Raw genomic sequence first — 27,388 nt, 5'->3', positions numbered from 1 at the left:
TAAGCATATATACAATATGGAATATTATATGTTTCGGCTTGTAGATGATCCACACCAACGACAAAGTGCTTTTGCCTGTTGAGCTTCCAGGCAGAGCAAAGTCGCCCTCTGGTGTCTCCCTGCTGCCTGTGCAAGGAACCATGGATCGAAACAGCATGCGTTTTCTTGAAACAGAAAATTCAATTACAACAGATTGAGACGGAAAAACAGTCATGTGGAGTTTATTGCCTGCTTAATATCAATTAAAGGAAACAATCAGGTCCACTAGAGATGAAAACTATGATTCACATGGAAACTAAATGACACTGATAAAGCTAGCAGCAGAACTTTAGTCCTTTTAATTCAGTTGTTTACACATGAAGGAAAAATAAGTAAAAAAAAAAAAAAATCAAGGCGATATTAAACATTAAAGGTTAAACAAGGCAACATTTTAATGAAACCGAGACACGACTGGAGATAACTCGTGAGACAGAACCAATACACGATACACGGCTGTCACGCATAAATCATGATGGGAAATTTAGTGTCATGTGGTTAGAACAGGGGCGGCACGGTGGTGTAGTGGTTAGCGCTGTCGCCTCACAGCAAGAAGGTCCGGGTTCGAGCCCCGTGGCCGGCGAGGGCCTTTCTGTGCGGAGTTTGCATGTTCTCCCCGTGTCCGCGTGGGTTTCCTCCGGGTGCTCCGGTTTCCCCCACAGTCCAAAGACATGCAGGTTAGGTTAACTGGTGACTCTAAATTGAGCGTAGGTGTGAATGTGAGTGTGAATGGTTGTCTGTGTCTATGTGTCAGCCCTGTGATGACCTGGCGACTTGTCCAGGGTGTACCCCGCCTTTCGCCCGTAGTCAGCTGGGATAGGCTCCAGCTTGCCTGCGACCCTGTAGAACAGGATAAAGCGGCTACAGATAATGAGAATGAGATGAGATGGTTAGAACAGTTTTTCTTCTTGTTCATTAATCGGCTTCTGATGTTGTATGTCCAGACATATGGGTTTTAATATATTCATAGGCTTATCGCATGGATAGAAATATTCATAAGATTTATTTATACGCGGAAGATGCTGGGACAGTTTCGATAAAATGTTGCCCAAAACACAAAATGGAAATACAAGGTGCGAAAATAATACTTCCTACACAATTCAAAAAGATTAGTCAGAAACCTCTATAAACTCAAATGCCAGGGTGGAACAAGGGTGTTCTTGCGGAAACGTCGCCCAGGGGTGTGTGTCTTTGAGTGGAACAGGTGGGTGCGTCCTTAAAGTCCATGAGTTCAGAGATGTATCCGAGTAGGCAGCTGGTGCTTGAAAGTCGCTTATGCATTCACTCAGAACACAGACGTCATGTCAAGCTAGCTCATACAAGTCAGCTAGCTAGCATTAGTAGTGATTATAAACAAACGTTTACGAATAAAAATCCTGTCGGGTTCATGTTGAAGATTTTCAGATTTGGACTCGAAAAAACACTCCCACGTCTTCTTCATCAACAGCCTTCAAATCACGTCCGATCAGAGCCGCTCTCATTTCCATATCGGCTCAAGGACACGCCCGTAGCTATTTCCATGCATGACTGATTGGATTTATTATCCTACCCTGGCTAAGTGCTAAGAAAAGTGTGCATATTGTTTCATCATTTCTTACATTTTTCATTACAAAAGCCAAGTCAATGTATTATATTGTCCTGGAGCTATCTTGCATAAAAGTGACTAAAATACAGAATGATGCTTTATATTAAAATTTCCTTCACTGACATGAACCAAACCCTGAACGCCAGCTTGAATACACCTTCAAGAACATGAACAAAGTAAAAAAACAAAAACAAAAACAAAGAATCAGCACCTACATTAACCAAAGTTCACGTCGTCAGGAAATAAAATTAAGCCAACAAATACAAATTTAACCAAAGACCTTCATAAACGGTTTCTCAAACACTGATGGGGAGGAAATGAAGCAAGCAGAAAGAATTTCGTTGAAGAATTTTTGCAAAAAAACAACAAAAAACGCACAATTCCAGTGGATTTTGAAACAAACATCCATGGAAAGTAAACAAATAAGCAAACAAACGAATCCACATGTTCACTGATTTTGTTACTTTCTTCACAGACTTGTGCTGAAGTTCAGGTTTGTTCATGTTCAATAAAGCAAGAAAAGGAACCTTAATGTAAAGCCTTTGCAAATATTATACATGTATAAAATAACAACAAAAATTATGATTTATATACACATGTGAACTGCACTTAAAAAAAAAAAAAAATCTAATTAGCGTACAGTAAATGTAAATTACTCAACCGACCTGTAAATCAATAAACGAGCCCATAAATCGGCGTGCATCTCTTGGCCTGGCAAATCAATACTCCTCATCTTTTATAAGCTATTTACAAAGAGTGAAAATGCAGCATGCGTTGCTTTTCTTTTCTTTTCAAAACACATTTTGCATTTTAGGATTCAGTAACTCAAAAAAAATCTGCATAATTTGTAAAGCTTGGATCTGCTTGGTCAGAAGCAGGAAGGCCAGGATGCAGACACATGAGGTAACTGAGGTAAGATTGAATGCTTACGATGGACAAATCTGGTCACGAAACAAGCTGAAAACTGAACAAAAGGATGTGAAGGTGACACGAGGATTACAAAAAAGCACGTGCTGGTTGAAAACCATCGGATCGTGGTTGTTTCATTGGTTAAAAACACTGATAGAGAGTAAGAATTATGTCTTTTCATGGAAATGGCGTCAGCTGAACAAAATGAATATTTCTTTGTCCTATATTTGTCCAAAGTCGGCAAGATTATATCTTCAGACACGACTGAAAACAAACGGGAAGGTACTTGGTCCATTTAAAAGCATTCATGATCGCAATACTGTGTTTAATATATGTCTATGTATAAAGGATCATTTCTAACCACAAACACCAAATGACATTTTAAAGGGAAAAAAAAAAAAAAACATCGAAAGAACCTGAAAATTATGTCAACTTACAGAAATTGAACTGTGATCGAGTTTATACTGCGATCGCACATTGCAATTTATATGTAGCGGCCTGGGAAAACCCTTCGCATGGGGACATTTTGAATCTTTCTCCTGTATATAGTTCTGAAATAGTGTATACATACAGCAGTGTTGTTGTCGAGTCACTAAACCTCGAGTCCGAGTCCAGTCTCGAGCCCCCAGTGTTCAAGTCTGAGACATTAAAATAACTGAGTCGAGTCGGAGTCGAGTCCGAGAACAAAACTCCAACCGCGCCATTTGACGGTGGTTGTTTCAGCCCCATTAACATTAGTTCGTTCCTGAACATGCCGTATGAACAGGTGAATATGCTTCTCTTTAGATGGTTGGGAGACGGATGCAAGTGCAGAAGGTGTGTTTATTAATCCAAGTGAAGACAGGTAAACAATCCAGAACGGCAGGCAAAATCGTAAAACGGTGGAACAAGCGAAAGGTCGAGCGAGGCACAAACAGGCTATCGTAGACTCGGCAGAATCAAAGACGAGAAACAGGAAATCCGGGATCAGGAAACCAAACAAGGAAATAAGGCTTGGTAATGTGTCAGCAATGCAACTCAATACTTCGCAAAGTAACTGTGTTTTCACGGTTTTTATAAAGGCGTGCTGACTGCGCCTTAAAGGAAAAGGCAACTTTTGTACAAAACCAGGTGTGTAATAGGAGAAAAACATATACGTAATCAATTCCGTTAATTATTTCCATTATATATCGAACATGAAAAAATATTTTTAACTTTGAAATCATGAATTGACACAGAGGAGTCGAAGTTGGAGGAGTCAGCCATTTTGAGATTGTGGGCAACTATAAACCAATCAGAATCTTTCGTTAATGCGCCTCCCTCTGATCTGTGACGTCACTGGGCCCATGAAAACAGTGTTTACAAGCAGATCACTGTGATTAGGAGTCCCGGCGGGTGGCTTTTATTCGATTCGTTTATATCCCGACCTTGTCAGCTGTCAGATTTATGTTCATGGACCCGGCAAGCTGGTAAATAATATTTATTTATTTTTTTCTTTACCAAATTCTAACAGAAAACGAGAGCGCCCGAAAGGGAAAACCGAGCCGAGCCGCTTCGCGCATGCGCAGTAGGCTTGGTAGGACAAATCCAAATAGGAGTCATTCAGGATTCAGCCATGTTTTTGCTCCGTGTTTTTACTCAACCAAAGTTCTACAGTATTATGAGCTTTAAGTTGCATAAATAAAACCATTTGGTGAAACTTTGAAGAAGCGATTGTACTGGTTTTTTACCTTATTACCATGAAGCACTGAAGAGTTCTTTTCAGTGGTGGGCCGCATGACGTCATGCAGTAGATCAATATGGCGGAATGCATCTTCACTGAGCTCAGCGCAAGCCCATATTATTAAAAGTTAAAAGATACTGTTATGCGGTCTGTTCTTTCTCTATAAATTCCATGATCGATTACTTTATATATTTATCTATCTATTTGTGGTGATTTTGTACAAAAGTTGCCTTTTCCTTTAATCCTGTGCAGGTGCGAGTCGTTTACGGCGCACGCGAGAGTCCACTTAGCACGCACGCTGTCCGGAGCGCGCCCGAGAGTCTTTCCGATGCACGCGCCAAGGCGCGCAGGTGTGACGCTCTTGCAAGAAATTAGTACAAAAATTAATGTAGATATAGAAAGCTTATGCCCAATTATTATGGCGTGTTACAAAAAATAAAGAAGAAATCCAAGTCCTCGTCTCCAATTTACGAGTCCGAATGCGGTTAATGCACGAGTCTGAGTCATCAGTACTGAAGTCCAAGTCGAGTCACGAGTCCTTAAAATTAGGGCACGAGTCAGACTCGAGTACTACAAGTCTGGTTGTTCGTCAAAACTCAAAATTTTGACGGAATTTTCCGTCAGAATTCAGCCACGGTGAAGTGACTTCCGATAGGTTTTCCCAGACCACCACACATTTAAACCGACTCGAACCAATTTTATGACCGAAGGATCTCAAAATCTTTCTCAAAAACAAGTCTGATTTGTCCTTTCCATATTTTCATCAAACAAGAAATGTTTACTCTTAATATTTTATGATATTAGGCTTGACAGCACGCCGCTGCGCTGATAAACCTCCCATACGTTTGTACGGGCTAACAGCATGTTTTCGTTTGGCCTTTAAAGACGTTTAAAAGTGTTTCCATAAAACTAGTGTCGATTCAACAATAAAAAACATTTACGGAATATCTTGTTAATTTTGTGCGGCGTTGTGATGAGCTTTTACTTTAAGCATTTTTTTTTTAACGTTGTGTAATACACACACAGATACACCAAACTCATGGGCGCCGCCATCTTGGGTTTTTCGTGATATTTGTCACTGGTCCGTGTGTTTTGCTGTCACTTCCAGCTCGCTCACTCGCTGTTGGTTCGATTAGCTTGAAACTCATGATTCCTACCTAGTGGTCGAATCTCTCATGCTGACTTGATTTTTCAATAAAATTGTCTGAACACTTTGCTGTCGAGTGCCTGCGAAAGATCAGATCACCGAGGAAGATTTTGTATCCTTCCTAAAAATCAATCGATAACATTCTGAATATTTTTTTCATGGAGAAAAAATGAGAAGGTGCATCAATATCAGGAATACTGTTTTGAAGAGAACCCACAAAAGTTTGAGCCTCTTATACACAGCGCATTCAAGCACCACCGTCATTAGTCATGCTCGGTGTCCACAACTTAAAGTGAACACAGCCGCTCAATTCTGGCTTATTATATTTAAACCCAAAGGACGGACCAATTTCAGTGATGTTTTACTTTTAAGCCTTCAAGGTGCATAATCGTGATCTACAAGAAGCAGCCTTTATTCTGTAATTCTTACCCTGATACTCAAAATTCGAAATCGCGTGATTTTTGGTTTATTAATTTCTGATTGCCGTTTTTTTTTCCTCATGAATGGAAAATTAAACCAATGGAAAATGATTGCTGGTTTGTGACCGGGGCAACGGACAGAAATGGAAATTTTATAAAAACACTGGATTTTCAAAATGTTCATAACTTTTTTTTTCGACGTATTTACAGAATTATACAAGTTTTCGATTCAGATCTTCACGCTCTTTAATTTGGGACATTAAACAACACAAAGACAACTACTTTAAAAAATGGCCGGTCATTGAATTAAACGAATAGCTTGAGATCAATCCTCAGGAAGCAAATGTCAGACACCAAACATGTCTTGATTGATTTCATTTGGTCAGAATGTAATGATATATCGTGTGACGATAAATCACGATACAAATTTATTACGATTCAAATCAATGAAAAAAAATTAAACCGCGATTATTTTCACGCTGCGTAATCTCCAAGTTTTTCCGAGCTGTCATTGCATTGTTTAAACAGCAGCGTGCAAACAACATACAACAGCGGGAATGCGCGTGACTTCACCCGAGGTGGAAGTAACACAGCTCTAATGCCTCAAAAACGCATGAAAAAAAACAGAGAAAATGGGAAAGAGCTGCTGCGTGATCGACTGTACAAGTCGATTTAAGATGAAATCAGAGCCGCCTTTATCCAGACTGCTGAAAGACGAAGAAAAGAGAAGCAAGTGGATGTAGTGTAAATGTTCATAAAATGTTGTTTTTCATTTTTAATAAACGGAATATTTTCGTTAACAGGCGATTGTATTTTCTTCCAGCCTTTAAAACGTGGGTAAATACTTACTGTTGGTTATTAAGAAAAAAAAATTTTCACAAACAAATGGAATATTTAAGTTGATAAAGAATCGGAAAATCAATGTTGTATTTTTGTGACAATAAAATTTTCTTCATATGATTTTTTTTCCCCAAAAAATACGATGGGAAAATGGAATCATGAACCCAATATTGTGAATCGAATCAAATCGTGAACTGGGTGAATCATTACATGCGTCACATTTGGGTTCGAGTTTAGGGTTTGGTTTTTTTTTTCCCATTTATCTTCATTTTTACACATTTGCTATCCCATCACACATGCAGGAGAAATGTCTCAAAACTGACATCATGAGGTTTGGACATGAAAAGCTTTCTGAAAGTTCAATCCCTGAGGTCCGGAGACATGACAAAGTGGGACACACACACACACACACACACCACGACAAAAGGCTCTGAATCAGAAAAGGCTGTTCGTGGTTTAAAACATGATGCAAGTTGAATTAAAGGGCTTCCCATTAATCAGTACTGAGAGCAGTACAAACAAGAGAGAGAGAGAGAGATGCCTCTTTTCCACCAAATCAGTTCCAGGGCTGGTTCGGGGCCGGTGCTGGTGCTGGTTCACAACTCGTTCAACTTGCGAGCCAGCTGAGAACCAGTTTGCTTTTCCATAGCTCGCGGTGCTAAGCGAAGCCACGTCATTATGTCGCTGTATACGTCAGTTATGTCATTGTGTATGTCAGTTACGTCGCTACGTTTGCATAAACCTTGGCGCGAATATCGAAGCAAAAACAACACAGAAGAAGCAGCAGCAACAACAATAATAATGGATGACTTCGCGTTTGTACAGCTGCGGCTTCTCGTCGCTTAAAAATGGCGATCTTTCGCGGTCTTCTTATTGTTGTTGGTCTTAACAACTCCGCCCCCCCGCTGACGTAAGCGGTTCTTTCCTCTGGCCCAGCAGAGAGTTGGTGCTAGCCTGGAACCGGTTTTTCTGGCCCAGAGCCAGTTCTTTGTCAGTGGAAACAGAAAACCCGGTTCCAAACTAAGCACTGGCCCCGAACCAGCCCTGGAACTGCTTTGGTGGAAAAGGGGCAAGAGATGTTTGTATTAAAGAGCATTAGCATTGAGGCTCAAACTGCAATTGCTACAACTACAGATGTAAAACTAACAGTGTTTCATTAACAGGTAGATTTCTGAGGTACGTGTGTTTTGTTCCTATCAGGCATGGCCGATATACAATTATCACAATCTTCACTGTAACTGTTTTCCAATATCATGTTTCCCTGGATGACTGCATGTTTTCTTGTACCTGTTCTCGCTGAGCTGCATTTCAATCACTGCTACTGTCTCATTCCCTTTCAGGCTCGGACACAGAATTTAAGCCAACAAAATTTATTCGGATTTAAAAATCTCAGCTTTATCCAGTGTCTTGCAAAAGTATTCACCCCCCTTGGTGTTTGTCCTGTTTTGTCGCATTACAATCTGGAATTAAAATGGATTCTTGGAGGGTGAGCACCATTTGATTTACACAACATGCCTACCACTTTAAAGGTGCAAATTTTTTTTTTTTTTTTTTAAATTGTGACACAAACAATAATTCAGGTGAAAAAAAAAAACCAAGAGAAATCTGGAGTGTGCACAGGTATTCACCCCCTTTCGTATGAAACCCCTAAATAAGAGCTGGTCCAACCACTTCACTTCATAAGTCCCATAATTAGTTGATTATGATCCACCTGTGTGTAATCAGTGTGTCACATGATCTGTCACATGATGTCTGTCTAAAATCAACCCGTTCTGGAAGGACCCTGACTCTGCAACACGACTAAGCAAGCAACATGAAAACCAAGGAGCCTCCAAACAGGTCAAAGTTGTGAAGAAGTATCCCACGGAGCACCATTAAATCCATTATAGCAAAATGGAAAGAATATGGCACCACTACAAACCTGACGAGAGAAGGCCGCCCACCAAAACTCACAGACCGGGCAAGGAGGGCATTAATCAGAAATGCAACAAAGACACCAAAGATAACACTGAAGCAGCTGCAAAGATCCACAGCGCAGATGGGCGTATCTGTCCATCGGACCACTTTAAACCGTACGCTCCACAGAGCGGGGCTTTATGGAAGAGTGGGCAGAAAAATGTCATGGCTTCAGAAAACACGTTTGGAGTTTGCCCGACAGCATGTGGCAGACTCCCCAAACACATGGAAGAAGATTCTCTGGTCAAATGAGACTAAAATTGAACTTTTTGGCCATCATGGGAAACGCCATGTGTGGCGCAAACCCTGAGAACAACATTTCTCCAATGAAGCATGGTGGTGGCAGCATCATGCTGTGGGGATATTTTTCATCTGCAGGGACAGGAAAGCTGGTCAGGACTGAAAGAAAGATGGATGGCACTAAATACAGGGTAATTGTGGAGGAAAACCTGTTTGAGTCGGCCAGAGGTTTGAGACGGGGACGAAGGTTCATGTTCGTACTCTCTGGCAAAAATCCCAGTGCCAAGTTAACAGAGACACACCCCAAGAGACTTGCAGCAAAAGGTGGCTCTACAAAGTATTGACTTTGGGGGGTGAACACCAATGCACGCTCCAGATTTCTGTATATTCATCTGAATTATTGTTTGTGTCACAATAAAAAACAATCTACACCTTTAAAGTTGTTGGCATGTTGTGTAAATCAGATGGTGCTAACCCCCCGAAAATCCATTTTTAATTCAAGTTTGGAATGCGACAAAACAGGACAAACACCAAGGGGGAATGCATACTTTTTCAAAACACTGTAATCCAGTGTCTTGAAAAAGTATTACGTGTATACTTTTGAAAAAGTATACACGTTAATACGAGGGCTGTCAAAATAACGCGTTAATTTAGACTGATCATTCACAGAAAAAAAAACGCGTGAAAAAATTAACTCTGATTCATCACATTCTGTAGTGACCTTTGATCTAGTGCCACAAGTGACTGTAAAATGAAGGAGGCAGATGAGAACGCGCTGCTTGGTCCAGTGAATAGAACATTTATGTTTAAAAAAAAACAAAACAAAAAAACGCCCAGATGGAACTGTTGACAGGAGCTTCGTTCTCTGCGATAAGGAATTTTCGTACCATAGGAGTTCATCCAGTCTGAAACATCAACTTAACGCAAAGCATTTTGGCGCAAACCCAGAGGTAGGAGCTAGCACACCCCTTGATGCTAACGCTAGCAGCCAGCCTTGTCAAGTCACACTCGACCAGGTGTTCAGACGCAAACTTAGCAAGTCTACCTGTGACCGATGAACAAACTCCCTTGCGAAATGGATTGTGATGGCCTGCAGATTAGTTTCGGTGATAGAGGACAGGGGGTTAGCAGAGGCTTTATAGATAGCATCTTCTGACACAACTGATAAGCCGCCATCGAGAAACACAATTGTGTCCAAAATCCAGCAACTTTACGACAGAAAAGAGAAAAAAAAAAAAGATGTAAGGGCGGGAGCCGAATATATTGCGCTGACTGGGGATCACTGGACTTTTCACAATTACCTCGGTGTCACTGCACACGTCACTGACAGTGAGTGGAAACTTCAGTCCTCGGTCATTCACCCTGCGAAATACTTTAACAGCAATAATTGATGAATGCGATTAATTTAGATTAATTGCAGAGTATGTAATTAATTCAATTAATTTTTTAATCGCTTGACAGCCCTAGTTATACGTCTAATACGTGTTAATGGGCCATTCTCAGAAAATGTGACATTCAGTTTTAAACATGTAGTTTGTTTTTTCTCTAAAACCATTCATCCTGGCCCTGTATTATAAATTTATTTTAAGAAAGAATTTAACAGAGCAGTTGAAAAAAACAAAACATATTGAGACAACTAGTCTGCATTTGCAAAAATTTTATTGAGCCTCAATATACCAAAATGTCATTACCGCCATGTGTCGAAATAAGGATTCGTGAAATTTGAATGAAAATAATTCCTTTGTTTTTATATTACCTCTGCACCTTCACTTTTTATTGTGGAAAATATCATGAGCTTTGCTTCAACATTTTTTGGTGTATAGCCTAAAATATATGCCCAAGAAAGTGTACTTTCTTGATGTCTTTACCGTTACCCAAATGGGAAAATCATGCTGGGACTCAGGGCTTTGACAACAGAGGGCAGTGCAGCTATATGAGGAAGGATCAGGATGTTGAGCAGCCATTTTGAAAAAAAAATCACTGGTGCATGAATGTTGGAATCCAGGATACTGATCAGGTAAATATGAAATTTCGAGATGTCAGGGAAATTAACTGTCTTTGCCATTACCCGCAAATGATAAAGATGACTTGGCCTAGTGTTTAGCGTGTCCACCTCTCAACCGGGAGATCATGAGTTCTACTCGCGGTCGGGTCATACCAAAGACCATCATAAAAATGGTACCTATACCGTCTGGCAAGACACGCTGCAATGCAGATGCGAGTGGGGAAGTCAAACTCTCGTGGTTACCAGAGGACGAGCCCCCCGCTGTAGCCCTAGCTGTATAGGTGAGGGTTTGAGGGCTACCGAAATGGAGATCGGTGCCACACCCATACTCCTTCAAGAGTTGGTTAGTACTGGGACAGGAGACTGCCTGGGAAGACCAGATTCTGGCATGAGAGGGACTTTGACTTGATGTTGAAAAAGTTTAGTGACGTAAGGAGCAAGTTAGGATGGGATAATAAATGCATAATTTGTTTATGTTTTTTCTGCACTCAGTGACCCAAAAATGCCATCAGATGTCTTTACCGTTACCCAGTGTTGTCTTTGCCATTACTCAATAGGGTAACGGTATAGACATTATGGGTAATGGTAAAAACAACAACTGGGCATTATTTTTTCATTATAATGACATCTCTTGCTTTGTGAATTAATGAAATATGCTTTTTTGTCTCTTAAATATATTTTAAAGGATTAACTAAAATTAGTGTAGACAACATTTTTTTTTAAATGTCTTTACCGTTACTCGTCACATTTTCTGAGAATGGCCCTAATAAGTGTAACTGTCGATCAAGTGGAATTGTTTATTTCGTAGTTTTATAAGGCATCTCTAGCATCAGCGCTTTTGTAACAGTCAGAGGTAAAGGTGTAACTTTAAAGACAATTTCAATTTACAATTCTGCCATACAAAGGCAAACTGCAGTATCTGCAGAATCACTGAATTGAGATAAACGGCAGGTTGCCTTGGTTTGACATGGTAAATTTGCAGTGATTGCAAACAGTGGCAATCCTAGAGTGATTTACTCCCCGGGCGAAACCCCCTGCTGGCGCCCCCCCCCGCCCGTCTTGTTTGTTTTTTTCGGGGGGTTTTTTTGGGGGACCTTTTTTTTTTGGACCGTTTTTTTTTTCGTGCCCGTGCTCGTGCGGCCCCCCCCCCGCGTTGGGCTCTGTATTAGCAAACAGAATGTTAACAGCTTTACATGGTCGTTTAAACATTTCTCGTCGTGTGTTGTACGTCGCGGACACGACCCGTTGTAAATTTGCTGTTACCAGAATGGCAATGATCAAGTCGTAATGTATTACTTAAGACTCTGTGTAATGTCATAGTAGTGTAGTACTATGGTAGTAAAGTCTTTTTGATGACTAGTACAACGTTCCGCTGGCGGGATTGTGCATATTAGGGGGCTACGACAAGTTAGGCACACACACACACTGATGACGTCACCTGCGCAACTTTGGTATTGGGCTTCCTCATCCAAAATGTTCAAACCCCCCGCCCATCTTGTTTTTTTTTTTTATTTCGGGGGGGGGGGTTGGGGGACCTTCTTTTTTTTTTTTTGGGACCGTTTTTTTTTTTTCGCGCCCGCGCTCGTGCCGCCCCCCCCGCGATGCCGCCCCGGGCGGCTGCCCGGTCGGACCGCCTCCAGGACCGCCCCTGACTGCAAATTTCAAACACTCGTAACTCGAAGCTGGAGCAAGGTAGAGCCACAGAACTTTCACATATAATAAGAGAACAGATCCGGCAGCTAAACTTCAAACACAAAACTCAATTTCACAAAATATGCAAATACTATAGTTTGCCTTTGCATGGCAGAATTTCTCAGTAACATGACAAGTTGCACAACTAAAACACGGATGCTTTAAATACGACGGCTGTTGGTACAGTAGCTACTGTAACAGAAGTTGAACTAACTTGTGACTTTCCGTCACAAAATGTAACTCTATATGGAGAAAGTGTACATTAGCTCTTTCATGCAAAAAGAAACAATTGTTCATCCTGGCAAATCGCTGTGGTGTAAGAGGAATAAAACAAACACTTCCATATTATCAGCACATGCCTGGTTTCTACTCAAAAGTGCAGTGCGGATTTTAATTTTTCAAGAAAGGTGGCAGTGTAGTGTAACAGTGGTTCACATTTTACATCTTTAAAGTAGGAATGTACCAAGGCTGAGCATTTCTATTGGCTGATATTTGAGTAAACACTGTCATGATATCAAATTTGGTTCCAATTCACCAATCCATAGCAATGATGTGTGACCCAAAACAAACGGTCTTAAAAAGCTCTTGTTTCGTATGATGTACACAAACTACAAAGTCAAATCCAGCGACGATATCCAGGAAAGGGCGGCATCGGTTGTTCTGTCCAGCTCTTTGAATCCCCCAGTGACACGCCGTAGATGGCAATCGTTCACAACGCGGTGAATTGTCTGGTCTCGGTGGCCACAGTCGTAGGTAGAGCTGTCTGCCATCCCCCATTTATCCAGATGCCGTCTTGTTCTTGCACAGAGGGTGCGTATGCGGTTCAATATCCGCCACTGCTTGAAGCCGTTTGGCTTCACTGTGGGATTTCTTATGGTGGTATGATGCCAGTTGGAGCTGGTATCTGCCCATGCCCTGCGCCATTCAGTCTTGACATCAAAGTTGACCAGAGATTCAAAAGACAACCAGACAGGCTCGCAAGACTTTAAACGCATGGTCCACAGGTTGTTGAGGTCATCATGAATGGGCAGGTCAAGGCTGGCCTCAATTGCAATCCTGTCCATCATTCTTTCCTTCCTGCGTATGTTGGGGAGACTGATGTGAGAAAGGACAGGGAGCCACGGAAGGGGAGTTGAACTGCAAAGCTCTCATACTCCTTCACATGACACTTTGCAAAAATGGTTTGAAGATCCTTTGAAATTGCTACAAAACGCTCTGGTTGTCTAAAGTCAGAAGTTGAAACTCATTTTTAGGTCGAGCAAAAAAAAAAAGACAACCATGGAAGGGTCTTGTCCATCCGTCCACTGTCCGTAACCGGTTATCCTGTGCAGGGTCGCGGACAAGCTGAAGCCTAACCCAGCTGACTATGGGCGAGAGGTGGGGTACACCCTGGACAAGTCGCCAAATCATCACAGGGCTGACACAAAGATAAACAACCATTCACACTCACATTCACACTTGCAGTCAATTTAGAGCCACCAATTAGCCTCACCTACATGTCTTTGGACTGTGGGGGAAACCCACATAGACACGGGGACAACATGCAAACGCCACACAGTGAGGCGACAGTGCTAACTGCTACACCACCGTGCCGCCCTGGAGGGGGCTATGTTTTTTGTTTTATATTTTGCTTAAACATACATGAAGAAAAACATAGACGCCTCTGTGTTTGTCTTTTGTTCGCAACAATTGAGCCATGGATACTTGTGTTATAGTCAAGACCACCAAGACTTTGAGGGGTTGAGATCAAGTCAAGACCAAGACCAAGGCAAGGCGAGACCGAGTCAAGACCAGGACCAGACCAGTATGTGTGAAGGGGTGACGCCCATTCACAGGAAGAAAAATTTAGAATTCGCAACGTGTCACGTTATTGGTCATGTTTGAAGCAGGAAATTTTGCATCCAATCACAGTATTGATGTGAACAAATAAATCAGACAATGCATCAGCAATTTAGTGAAATCCCCAGAGTTGTGGTCTTGACCGGAGTCCTCAATGTCCAAGACAAGATTGAGTGGATACAACACTCCTGGATCCATGAGGCTTTGGGAACACAGGCCCACTGACCTCTGACTTGCTGCATATCTGTTTCAATCTCATGGTTGGTGCATTCTTACTTTAAACTTCCAATCACACGTATTTCAAAATTTCCATATATATGTGTCTCTGAGTGACCAACCAACAGTTTTTTTTTTTTTTTAGGTCAACCTGAAAATCTAGCTAGTGAGGAAAACCAAACGAAGGCCTGACAGTGTCTCCATAGTGACAACACAGCAGCCAATCCGGTCTGAGGAAAAACAACCAATGACATGAACCGCTCCTGTCTGCACTGGCCAATGAAAATGCCTGTTATCTGTTTGAGGAAATGCGTCTCCATAGCAGTGTCTAACCTGGAGACCGGAGGATAGAATCGCAAGTAAGTACGATTGGCTGAAAAGACACGAAAGCCAAAATGTATGAAGGCACCAAAAATCATTATAATGACTGATAAACTGTTCACAAAATTAAAATAAAATAATCCTACAACTCACGAGCCTTTTCTCTCTCTCTCTCTCTCTCTCACACACACACACACACACTTGGATTGTCTTTGCGAAACGCATTGTTCTTCCACTTCACCCCCCCCCCCCCCCCCCCCCACCACCACTCACACCTCCCACCCCATATAAGCTCTACAACCTATTGTCTCTATTTTTATCCATTCGGAAATCCTAACCACATTCCTTCTGCCTAACAAGTAAAAAACAATAAAAATAATAAACAAGTCAACAAGTCACTCAATAACCAGTAAAAAACATCAATCTTTTCAAATTAAAAAAAAAAAAAAATCATGCTTCATGAGAATATCATATTTTCCTGAATCCATGAACAGGCCAATGCGGACAGCATTGAAGAACGCACGTTAGCGGGCGATGTTTGTGTAGCATACTGGCACCGTGTGTTGAAGAACTGGCTTAAAATATTGGCACTGTTTTGAGTTTCGTTGCTGAATTTAAAAAAACAAAACAAACCTGTGAGGTCTGTCGAAAATCACACCATTCACACATTTCTAGTCCTTCACACTCGTAAGTGTCAGGTGAAAATTCCCTTCATATAGCAAGACAGCTGTGTTTAAACACTCATTCCTGTACAAATGTCCTTCATTTTGTACCTCACATCGCTCTGCAGGATCATACAATACAATATCATGTCAGACCATCATAAGATAGCATACCGTAGCTACTGAAATATTTTTGCCCAAGAGTGCGCTCTTACAATGGACTATATCGAATCCACCCAAAAGCCCAAAGAGGAGGACGTCACAACGCTAAGAATGAGTCAAACGAAAGCAGCGCAATGCAAAAGCTCGAGTTCGACACGACTTTAACGCATCTCTGGATTGAAACGTTTCCTCAAATAGAACCGAATGAGGTCTTGAACATGTGCGAGTTGTGAATGCAAATTAGTTCAATGGAAAGCCCAAAAATTCCAAATGAAAAATTTGCGACAACTTATCAGATAGACAGTGTCGTCTGAAGACCTTCATCACATTTTAGTTCCTGTCTGCATTTAGGTCGTGTGGACCTCACTGAAGAAAAACACAAAAGAGAAATTTGGAGCATTCACCAAAAAGTCAACCAAACCTGGTCCGATGACGTGGACTAATATACGCTATACGCCGATGTCTCATATTCCAGAAAACAGTCAATGCATGGAGGAATTCAACTTTGGAAACTAGAGAGAACTGGAAACTGGATTTGAGATTTTGTTGCATTCGAAACAGTCTGAATAAGAGCTAGTATTTCGACTCGCTTGATCAATTCATGTTATTCTTATGGCTGAGGAATACCGACTAAAACTGTGCATCAATTATAATACTGACTGTTCTATCCACATTCACTGGATACGAGCAATTGTGCACTCTGATTGGCTACTCTACTACTAGGCTATCAGCTCATATACCGTGAGTAGAGAAAAACAAAATGGCGGAGCATGTTGCTGGACCAACTGAGGACGAAATAAAAACTACTCGAAAACAAAACCATTAAAAAAAAAGACAAAATATGGAATAAAAGTATTTGATGGGAAGACCATATCTTTTTCAATAATCTTTTTCAAGAATTATTACAATTATTATCGCATTTTTCACAAACTGCTCCCGTCATTTCACTGGTTTGTTTACATTCTAAGCGGAAATTATTTTGTCGGACATTTTGTATGAAGTTTTTAATTTTTCGATTTTTGCAAAAAATAAAAATAATAAAAATTCTCTGTTTCTCAAAATCCAGTGAACGTGGATAGAATAAAACAGTTATTCCAATCAATCTCGTCGTACATGGCTTGTAGTCGATCGGTGCTACGCTCCTCGTCAGCTATCAGCTCATGTCCGACTCGATTTTGTGGAATAACTGTTAATTATCCCAACGGCTCTGAACAGAACCTACGCTAGATATGATGGAAGTCTGCATGCAAACTGGAAAGATTTCGAGAAGATTTTTTCCAGAGAAGGAAACTCTCTCCTTTTAAATGGCAACTGTTCTGTGAACACACTGGATAAAAACTAAAGATTTTTCCTTTTCGTTCAATTCAAAGGCAACAGCGTTTCCTACTGACCAGTCCTCGCTGTTCTTATGTGTGGTGTGAATCAGTGTTCCTTCTGGCTTCGGCTGTGCAGGAGCACAACGTTCAGATTTCCTTCAGTGAAGCCACCAGGGACGAGTTCGAGACTGGCGCAATCCGTCAGCGAGCAGAGGTATGGGGGACCTGTCGAGTCCAAGTGTGGGAGAAAAGAGAAAGTAGTATCGACTCGCAGTCTTTTCTATCGACGTGAAAGCACTGAGGTGAGGAGTTTGTTGCTGATTTGATCGCAAGAGGAAGATCACGCACAAATGATGAAGTGAATCCCTGCAGAAAAACAGACAGGAAGAAACATCAAATATTTATCTATTGGATGCGGCTATAATACAGATGAACACCATTTGAACAAAAAAAAAAAATCAAAAGAAAGAAAGTGAGAAAGAGGTAAGGATGAAAGGAGAAAGAGAGAGAAATACATAAGGGATATCAAAAAGTCAAAGTCCCTCCCATGCCAGGATCTGGTTTTCCCAGGCAGTCTCCTGCCCCAGTACGAATCAGGTCTTGAGGCACATGGGTGTGGCACCGATCTCCGTTTCTATCGCCCTCGGCCTCTCGCCTATTATATAGCTAGGGTTATGTTGGGGGGGGCTGGTCCTCTGGTAACCGCAAGAGTTTGACTCCCCACTCCCATCTGTATTGCAGCATGCCTTGCCAGATGGTAGTCGGTACCATTTTTATGATGGTCTTTGGTATGACCCGACCGTGAGCAGAACTCGTGATCTCCTGGTCGAGAGGCGGACATGCTAACCACGAGGCCAACTCACGGGACATATGGGATATGGAAGATGTACGCGTCGACCCCAAATCCTTGACTTGCAAGTGACGTCAAAGCAAAATCGAAACCCGGACGTCGGCCATGTTGGTGGAGATACAAATGCGGGGTCAAGCGACATTCCATACAAAACAGTCATGCGTGCGCAAGTCTTTGTTTTTCCACTGCTTTAAGAGTTCTTTTAGCTCTGCCAGATCTTTGTGCTGTGTATGGTTGTGGTCACAACAGTACTTGTGACCGTGGCACGTTCCGATTTTTTAGAATTCCGTCCATGATTCGGAAAGAGGGCGAGGAAACTCTGAGGATTAGTACGGAGAAGAGAGGAGACGAGCGCGGCTGAACAACATCGGCAGGGCTGATCTAACAGAGGCTCAAACCAAAACAGCTCGTGTCTGCGGTCATCATTTTGTCTCAGGTGAGATTCCAAAGCTTTCTTGATCACCGCATGGAAGAATTTTATTTCGTGTTGCGAGAATTTTGCTATAAAATGAGCGTTCTCTTGTCAGGGTTCACTTGGTCATTGTTATAATTTGAACACGTGTATTACCGTTTCGCTTCTAGAAGCGCCAGCAAAATTATACGATAGAAACAATCCAGACTGGGCACCCACTCAGAAAATGGGCTATGTTTCATCCAAGGTCAGACTTGATTCTTCGGCAGCCAAACCAGACAGAACGCGATATCCGGGTACTCGATGGCCGGTTGAAGCTTCTTATCTTCAGAAAAGTCTGACTTTTTTCAATAATATGGGTCAAAACCACACGTCTATTTTCTCTTTGTATCGAGTCTTTGCTCGACCGTTCAGATCGTGGTAATAGTGAGAAAATTCAGCATTGTTTACAGACACGCTTTCAGCGGCTGCCTTCCTAGTTGCTCTGTATTAGAGGTCTGCGCGGGACAGAATTTTCAGTCCCACTCTCGCCCGCGCCTGCCATATTTTGTCCCGCTCCCGCCCGCAAATCCCGCATGATGCAGACGTTCGCGATATTTCTCACGAAAGTTCTTGTCATTGGCTTGGGGAATTAAACATGCTGAGCTTAGCTGAGCTCTCCACTGACCGATCCTTCATTTATTGTAAGTTTATTGTTTAGACTCTGACATTTTGCTGACACATTCCAAGTTGAGCGTTGCATGCGCTCATGATTGACAGCTCTTGCTTTGATTGACAGCTCTCGCTTTGCGCACTCGCACTCCCACTTCCGAGTCTGTGGCGTTATGATTCCAACCGCGATTTCATTCTCCTCTCATATGAAGTGCTGTGCAACCACAACCAGCTCCTCAGATTATACGTACACTGTCTATTTCTAGCTTTAAATTGAACAATCTGTGCAATACACAGTCCTTTTTAATACTAGTTAATACTTTTTAATACTTTTTTTTAATACTTTTTAATACTTAGGACTAATACTCTTGACTTTTTAACGGTAAATGTACCTCTTTTTAAAGCAGCACTTACTTCTGAAGCACTGTGAGCTTCAGTAGAGGAGCTCTGCTCTTCTGCCATGATCGGAGATCTCAAACACGGAAGAGCGGAAAGGAATCGGAAACGTGCGCAAGATTAGACCACATCCGCAAATTTAGGCATCTTAAAATGTTTTTATTAATGCCAAATAAAATATCCAGCACAAATTATATATGATAGACATAAATTAATAATTTATACATTTTATTTTAAACATGTTTTTAGTTAGCGGGACTGCAGCTTATCACCTCTCCCGCCCGCGCCCGCATTGTGCACTCCCCCTCCTGCCCGCGCCCGCAATGAGCTTTCAAAATTTGTCCCGCGCCGCACTGCTTTGCGTCGGGTCCCGCGGGACTCCCGCGGGAGTGCAGGGCTCTACTCTGTATATCAACCATCATGGCAGACGCTCATGACGTAGCACGTTTTGATCACGTGGTTGCAAGTCATCTTTTGGCGTCACCTGTACTACAGTGTCTCAAAATCCTTACTTTCTATAAAAAATCCGTAGTAACTACAAACATAACCATTTATAAAATAAGGTAATCTTGCCTCCATTTCTTTCAGCAATAACGATGAAACTGTGATATGTTGCACACTGCATTTAATCCAAAACGATGTGCGATAAAATAGCAGAACGCAACTGCAGATTTCACTACATTGTCACTCCCAACTTCACTCGGTTGTTTCTGAGCAAAAAAATGTATTGGCCGCTGATTCCTCCTCTCCGTTACATTTTGCTGATGAAGCGTCGATTTCATATGTTCTTTTAGGTCATACAACCCCGATGCCACAACCTTAACGTCCTGATTACAAAGTCAACAACTGGCAGAATCACTTCCTAGTTTCGATGGAAGAATAATGCCATCAAACATTTCCGTCCATTCTGGAAGAAAACAACCCCCTGATTTTGTCTTTAATCATTTCTTTGGTGGAACCTCCGCCATGAATTGGCTTGTGTGCTTGAAAAATTCGCGCTCAGCCGGAAGGTGACTACTCGCGCAACTTTGCATGTGTGGACATTTGGATCAATTCGTGTTATTCCGGTAACGCAGATCAAGTAATTCCGAATGTAAATGAAGGCGTCTTCTGCGATGTTTGTGTACTAAAACGTTGAAAATGTTTTTTTTTTTAGGGTAAAAGCGTAATTTCCGTCGTATTTTACTAACACGCCGTATTAATTTCAAACGCCCAAAATCCAGACAAACTGTAGGGCTTGACGTCTGAAGGAAGAGTAAAAAAAAAAGCTGAAGAGAAAATAGAAGGGATAGAGGATGTGAAAAGGAGCAAATGAAAAGAGGAAGAAATAAAATGAAACAAAGGACAGAAATTAAAGCATGAAAGAGGAAAAAAGAAAAGAAAAACAGGTCCCTACTCTGTGTGTGTGCTACAGGGACAGGTGTGTGTGCGTGTGCTGCTGATTTATGGAATCAATTTTGTGCCAAAATGTTCAGACAATACTTTTGAAATATCAAACAAAAACGACAAATCAAAATACAAAAGAAGAAAAAAAAAGTCAATTTTTTTTAGACTGGCAAACAAATTATTCGTGTAATCGTGCAAAATATCAGTCTATTACTCTTCAGAAACCTTTTATTTTTGTTCCGCGTCTTTCTCAGTTTTGTTTGACGTAATTTATTTTGGTTGCGATTCCAGCTTTCTCGTTTGCGCTCCCGGACTTTTTGCTTGCAGTTTTGGCACAAACTTCACGTGTGGGTGGGCTGTCCAGGAATGCATTCCCATTGGCTAACTTGCGTTTGACTGACAGCTATGCTCAGCCATTCCCCGGAGGCTGTTGCGGCCATTTCCTACTCAGATTCTGGCGGACTGTTTGACGAGTGACCGATCCATTGACTGTAAACAAGGATCGAGTGGACTTCAGTGGCGACTATGATATTGAATTTACACTTTGTTGAATTAATTCAATATCATAGTCGCCACTGAAGTCCACTCGATCCTTCAGAGCCTAATCTAGGAATTTGAAAATAGGGGACAGATCCCTCACTAGTTGTAGAAACAGGGGACAGAAAATATGAACATGGGTAAAAATATCCCTCATTTGTTCCAGTTAGTGGGGACAGAAAAATAAGTAATACATTGGTAGATATTTTCAAGAGTACATCTATAAACAGAACAGTTTTATTCATCTTTACTTTTAGAATATCATTAACAGAATACTAAATTGAACTTTCAACACGAAAAATTAAACAAATTACTCAAAAAACAAACAAACTAGCAATCATGTAGAATGTGTAAGATTACCAGGACTACAAAAATGCAGAAAAATAGGCTTTACTTATCCAAATGCACCTGTTGGTTCAAAAGTTAAAGTGCAGAGAACCTCACAGCACAACATGAAGTTACCTTAAAATATAATATAAATGCCTCAGATTTCATGTAAGAAAAAAAAACTATTAATACTAGTACTGTGTGCAGGCAGTCTCTCCTGAAGACTAAATTAAACAATAATTATAAACTAATAAAATAAATGGCTCAGGCTTCATAGAAGAAAAAACCAATTTGAACAGAATCTCACAGTATGATGCTGAAGCTGCCTAAACAATGGAAAATAAATATAAATATAAATAAATAGTTACCATTTTGACAAAAATGCTGGCATCCATTAATTTCTTGTATTAAGTAAAAAAAAATAATGTGAAGTGCACACAGTCCTTCACTGTAAACATAACACAGTTTCAGTAACAGAATTTAAGCCTACATAAACACTGACTCGCACACAGTGTTGCCAGATACTGCTGACGTTTTCCAGCCTAAAATATGTTCAAAACCCGCCAAAATGCACTTAAAACCGCCCAATCTGGCAACACTGCGCACATGCTGCTTCTCTTGAACGTATACACGGAAGTAAGGCAGAAGGTAGTTTGTCGACGTCACCGCAAGATGATGCCAACGATTGGATATAATAGTTCACAAAACTGTTTTACCCGCTAAATAAACCATTCGGAATACTTCGGTCCTTTCCGATATTTTCCGATTGGTGTGTAAACAACGCTATATTTACCACAGTGCTTGCTAGCGGGTGCTGACAAATTGATACGCACAAGATTCAGTAAAACGCGACTACACGCTCTCTACTTATAAATGCGCGACAAAATGAATAGATACGTGATATCACTCTCGCGCCCAAAAAGTGGATGTGCGACAGACAGATAAAAAACGCGTATTATCGCGTATTACGCGCCCTAGATTAGGCTCTGATCCTTGTTTACCGTCAATGGATCGGTCACTCGTCAAACAGTCCGCCAGAATCCGAGTAGGAAATGGCCGCAACAGCCTCCGGGGAATGGCTGAGCATAGCTCTCAGTCAAACGCAAGTTAGCCAATGGGAATGCATTCCTGGACAGCCCACCCACACGTGAAGTTTGTGCCAAAACTGCAAGCAAAAAGTCCGGGAGCGCAAACGAGAAAGCTGGAATCGCAACCAAAATAAATTACGTCAAACAAAACTGAGAAAGACGCGGAACAAAAATAAAAGGTTTCTGAAGAGTAATAGACTGATATTTTGCACGATTATACGAATAATTTGTTTGCCAGTCTAAAAAAATTGACTTTTTTTTCCTTTTTTTGTATTTTGATTTGTCATTTTTGTTTGATATTTCAAAAGTATTGTATGAACATTTTGGCACAAAATTGATTCCATACTGATTAAGCCCACTGTGACATCACAACTGGCAGATGGAATGCAAATGAACATTCTGTCCATGTATTTCAATGAGCAAATTGCAAACTTGTTGACTTGTTTGTTTGTTTGTTGATTGGTTGGCACACTTGCTTCGTTATTTGCCATCTGACAGTAGCTCGCATTTATTTTACATTTATAGAAGGAGTCTCCAGTGTCAGTGCACTGTCAAAGCTAAGCTGTAAACCTGGGCCTTGCAAGTAGGTTTTCAACCACAGGAAAGTCTTCACCACAGAGAATGTTTTTGCTTTATGTTTTCTCTTGAACAAACACATTTATTGAAAAATAAATCAACTTTCAACTGCGACCAGTATCTCCGTTTCAGCTCAGGTCACATCACTCCACCCGATCTAATGAGTTTCCGATCAGAACATGCTCCTAAGCGTTTCATGCCTTGCTTAGTACAGCTTCAATTTATCAAAGTATCATCTGCTCCACCTTTGCTCAGCGTCTCTCACCTTACTGCAGCTGTTGTTGTGTTTCAGTGTCAGTGTATCCAGGCAGCACGTCTCCGTTGGTGCAGTTCTTCAGCATGCTGTGTGCTCTTGGCTCACACGCGTGGTTGTGTTTCCGATGAACATGCCTGAACACTAACGGCACGAAGAACAGGACGATGCCCCCGACAAGAGGGGGAACGCCGGCCAGGTAAAATGCCACGTGGTAATTCCCGAAGTGATCGTGAAGAAGGCCTGAGAAAGAGAGAAGCAGAAACAGAGGAAGGGATAGATGGGCAGAGAAGAAGAAGAAAATTCGAGAGAAATTGGGAAACGATTCAAAAGGTTTCTGAACATTCTGTGTCACAACTTGGAGACCTTTTCCCTGAATACACACAGGGTCTGGATCTATGTCAGAGCATTTTATAGACAGCCATTCGGAGATGCCTTGGATGGATGGATGGATGGATGGATGGATGGATGGATGGAAAGCAGAAAGAGGAAAAAAATAAAAGAGAATGACAAGAGTTAGTGAAGAAAGAAAGATACACAGACAAAAGCAAAAGAAATGAGATGAAAATAAGAGATGAAAAAAACAAACACAGAAAGAGGGGAAAAAACCAAGAGAATGACAGAGCAACAGATAGCAAACAAATTGAGCTAATAGCGCGACTAATCAGAACATCAAGTGCTCCGGTATGGAAAGCCAAAAAAAGCGACGGCAGTGAAGAGAGGGTGAAGTGAAGAGGAGCGAAGCTAATGATTCGTCAGACTCAGTAAACTGCTAGCGTCACGACTTTTGGAAGGAACACAGAGACTCTCAGCAGGGGTTGGAGCATCAACATGGAGAGCTGAGCTGAGCTGATCTGTTAGCAGGGGGTTCAATTGTGCTGCCAAGTATCGATAAACAACAACCAAACGAGAGCCAAACTAAACGAAAAGCAAACGTTTCTCCGAACGGCAAAACTTTGACCCATCCATCTGTATATTTGTCTTACCATCTTTCCACTGGTCGGTCTATCTATCTATCTATCTATCTATCTATCTATCTATCTATCTATTCTTTTGTCTATTGTCTTTTCATGAACTATCACTCTTTTTTCGATCCTTTGATCCAGCTCCCTGTTCATCGTTCTGTCTAACTTTTCAACTTTCCATTCATCCATCTTCGTCTCTTGATATATGCTTTTGTCTATCTAACCATCCTTGTCCATCCTTCTTTCCATGCATCTATCCATTTATCTATCAGCCTGCTGTTCATTTTATCTATCATCCTGTCTTTCCATGAATCTGGCTCTCCAACCTTTCAACCATTTACCATTTCTTTCCACCTTTTCTTCAACCTATTCATCCATCCTGTCTTTCCATAAATCTGTCTATTTACCTTTTAAAAATGTCTGTCCATCCTGAATCTATTACTCTTCTATCCATTCCTTTGTCCACCTACCTGCTCATCTGTCTACCTTTTCCTCCGTCTATCCTTCCATTACCGATTGATCGTCTAAGTATTTTCTATCTATCTATCAATTTGTCTAACTAATTTGTCATTGTTTGTTCATCCCCTGTCCAGCTTTCACCTACCCACCAATCTTCCGACAAATATTTCTTTCCATCTGTCATTTCACCCAGTTGTCCCCGTCGATACAGCCACCTATCTGTCTGTCCAACTATCAATCTATTTGTCCTATTGTGTAACATGCCATCTGCATATCCACTGGGTCAGAGAAGTTCTCAAATCAATCAAGAGCCAAACAAAACAGAAGGCCAACTATTCAAGGAAAAGCCACACAAAATTCCCAGAAGAGCCCTTAACGCTTTATTGATTTTCCTAATGGTCCTGGAACTGGCCAAAGTTGTGTGGGTGATGGTGGTGGGGGTTGGGGGAGCAACCAGAGGGTAACTGAGGACGATACCACGCTGTGCCTGGATCTTATCATCAAATGTAAACGTATATCCTGTGTGCTGAAGACAGTGTATACATTAAATTAAGCTTTTTGAGTCCACTCCTCAAACGTGTAATACTTTCACCGTGAGAGAACGAAAGAATCATTCAGGCTCAATATGCCCTGGAAGAATTCCATTTTGCCACACACATTACGAAACATTTCTTCAGACGTGCTTTCGAATTGAATATGGAATCCCTCCGTTTTCTTGAAATGGACAGTGACCTCTGCAAGTATGTCATGTTGGATCTCAAATGCACTGGAAAATCAATGTCATTCAAGTTCCAGGAATCTTATGGAATTGTACCCCAATCGAAATGACCAATTTGTCTGGGGATAAGCCATGCTAAAAGAGCACTCATGCAGTCCATTCTTTTGTTACCTCAGGTGGCAAATTCTCAACAGACACATGCGGTTTCTTCAAAAGAATCCAGAGAAAAGCAACAGTGGAATAGGAGGATCTGCTATTCTGGGAGTTCCCTGAGCCACCTCATATGGAGTCAGAAGGTAATATGAAAGATGTGAAGAAGCCACTTGTGCCAAGCAGGTGGAGCGATTCAAGGAGATGTACGAGTTAGAGCAAGTGGATTCTCCTCAGATCTAGCTGTGGGAAGGACTTGCAGCTGACAAAAACAAAAAGACATATTCTGTCTCTGCACAACCTGTCCTGAACCTGGGGAAAGGGAAGATATGAAAGCAGTCCAGTGTGTTGCTTTGAGATAAAGGCTTCAAAGCTGGATCTGAATTGGCCTTCTCTTCCTCCCAACCCAAAAAAAACTCAATATTCATTGGGGTTTCCTACCTCCAGCCCTGACTTCGGCCAGATGCTCTGCCCATGCTTTCGGACTCGAAGACAACACCCACTGCTGAAAGATATTTTCTTGCCTAACCTCACTGCTTCAGGGTGGATGAACTGGGTCACAAGTGGACAAAGGACCTTTGACATGCATTATAGCCCCTGCAATGGAACTCATCCTCTCCATGTCAGAAAGAATGAATCTATCTCTCATACGAATTAAACCATGGCATTTGTTCAAAAAAAAAAAATCTCAGAGCTGGTGAACCTTGGAATCTTCCCCTCAGGCAGTGGATCAAATGGTTCATGGCCATTCAGGGCTGTGGTGCCTGCAGCCCTACTGATAAATGGACAAGGGGGTGACTGTGGCATATATTGGCAAGGCTCTTTCAAAACATTGCTTTGCTTGGCTGTTAAGGCCCCATCTGTGGCTTTGTCCTCTATACTGGGTCAGGGGTGTACCAGGACAATGATCCCCCCTCTTGGCAATGGCAACGTATAGTGTGAATGCTTTGATTGAATGGAAAGGTTTGGTTATGGATATTACCAGTATTTACTGAAGGATAACCATAGATCTTGAAAGATCAACCTGCTGAATAGTGGGGATGGGGGGTATAGTTGACACAACCCCATGTCACCATGTATCATTGACCTTACAGGAGTGAACAGATGTGTTTTCAACCAAACATGCAAAGATGTAAACCGTTGGTGCTAAAGAAGGCAACTGGACTTGCTTGAAATCCTTGAAGATGTTTCACCTCTCATCCGAAAGGCTTCTTCGGTTCTGTCTGACTAGTGAGGAGTTCCAGGTAATTATCCTCGAGCGGCCCAAAAGCAACCTTAAGGAGAGTCGTTGAGGTCACATGGGTCGTTGACCCTCTCAGTCATCCTGTAGGTTGTCAGGGTCACTGGAGGCCGGGTGTGAACGGTGTTAGCAGCCTCAAGGGTCGTGAGGGTGATCTATGGGTTGAGGCTGCTAACACCGTTCACACCCGGCCTCCAGTGACCCTGACAACCTACAGGATGACTGAGAGGGTCAACGACCCATGTGACCTCAACGACTCTCCTTAAGGTTGCTTTTGGTCCACTCGAGGACAAATACCTGGAGCTCCCCACGAGTCAGACACAACCGAAGAAG

At 41.7% G+C, this 27,388-nt stretch overlaps 1 protein-coding gene across 3 annotated transcripts in view; it reads right to left on the bottom strand.

Annotated features, from left to right (window-relative positions):
• slc16a2 (solute carrier family 16 member 2) overlaps positions 1 to 27,388 on the bottom strand; it is a 133,151-nt gene that overhangs the window by 32,112 nt on the left and 73,651 nt on the right. Inside the window, exons 7-8 of one of the 3 annotated variants that reach the window (XR_009650828.1) lie at positions 23,536 to 23,766; positions 17,123 to 17,413 (exon numbers count right to left, since the gene is read on the bottom strand). Coding sequence is in view for 2 of the 3 variants with exons in the window: in XM_060901206.1 (XP_060757189.1) it covers positions 23,537 to 23,766 (230 nt within the window). In the remaining variant the exon portion in view is untranslated. Of the gene's footprint in view, positions 1 to 15,195; positions 17,414 to 23,535; positions 23,767 to 27,388 lie in introns of those variants that run through there. The other 2 variants (XM_060901206.1, XM_060901207.1) reach the window with 2 other exon arrangements.

This window comes from Neoarius graeffei, chromosome 20, assembly GCF_027579695.1.
Source record: "Neoarius graeffei isolate fNeoGra1 chromosome 20, fNeoGra1.pri, whole genome shotgun sequence".
Taxonomy (NCBI): Eukaryota; Metazoa; Chordata; class Actinopteri; order Siluriformes; family Ariidae; genus Neoarius; species Neoarius graeffei.
This window is presented reverse-complemented; position numbering and strand designations above follow the sequence as displayed.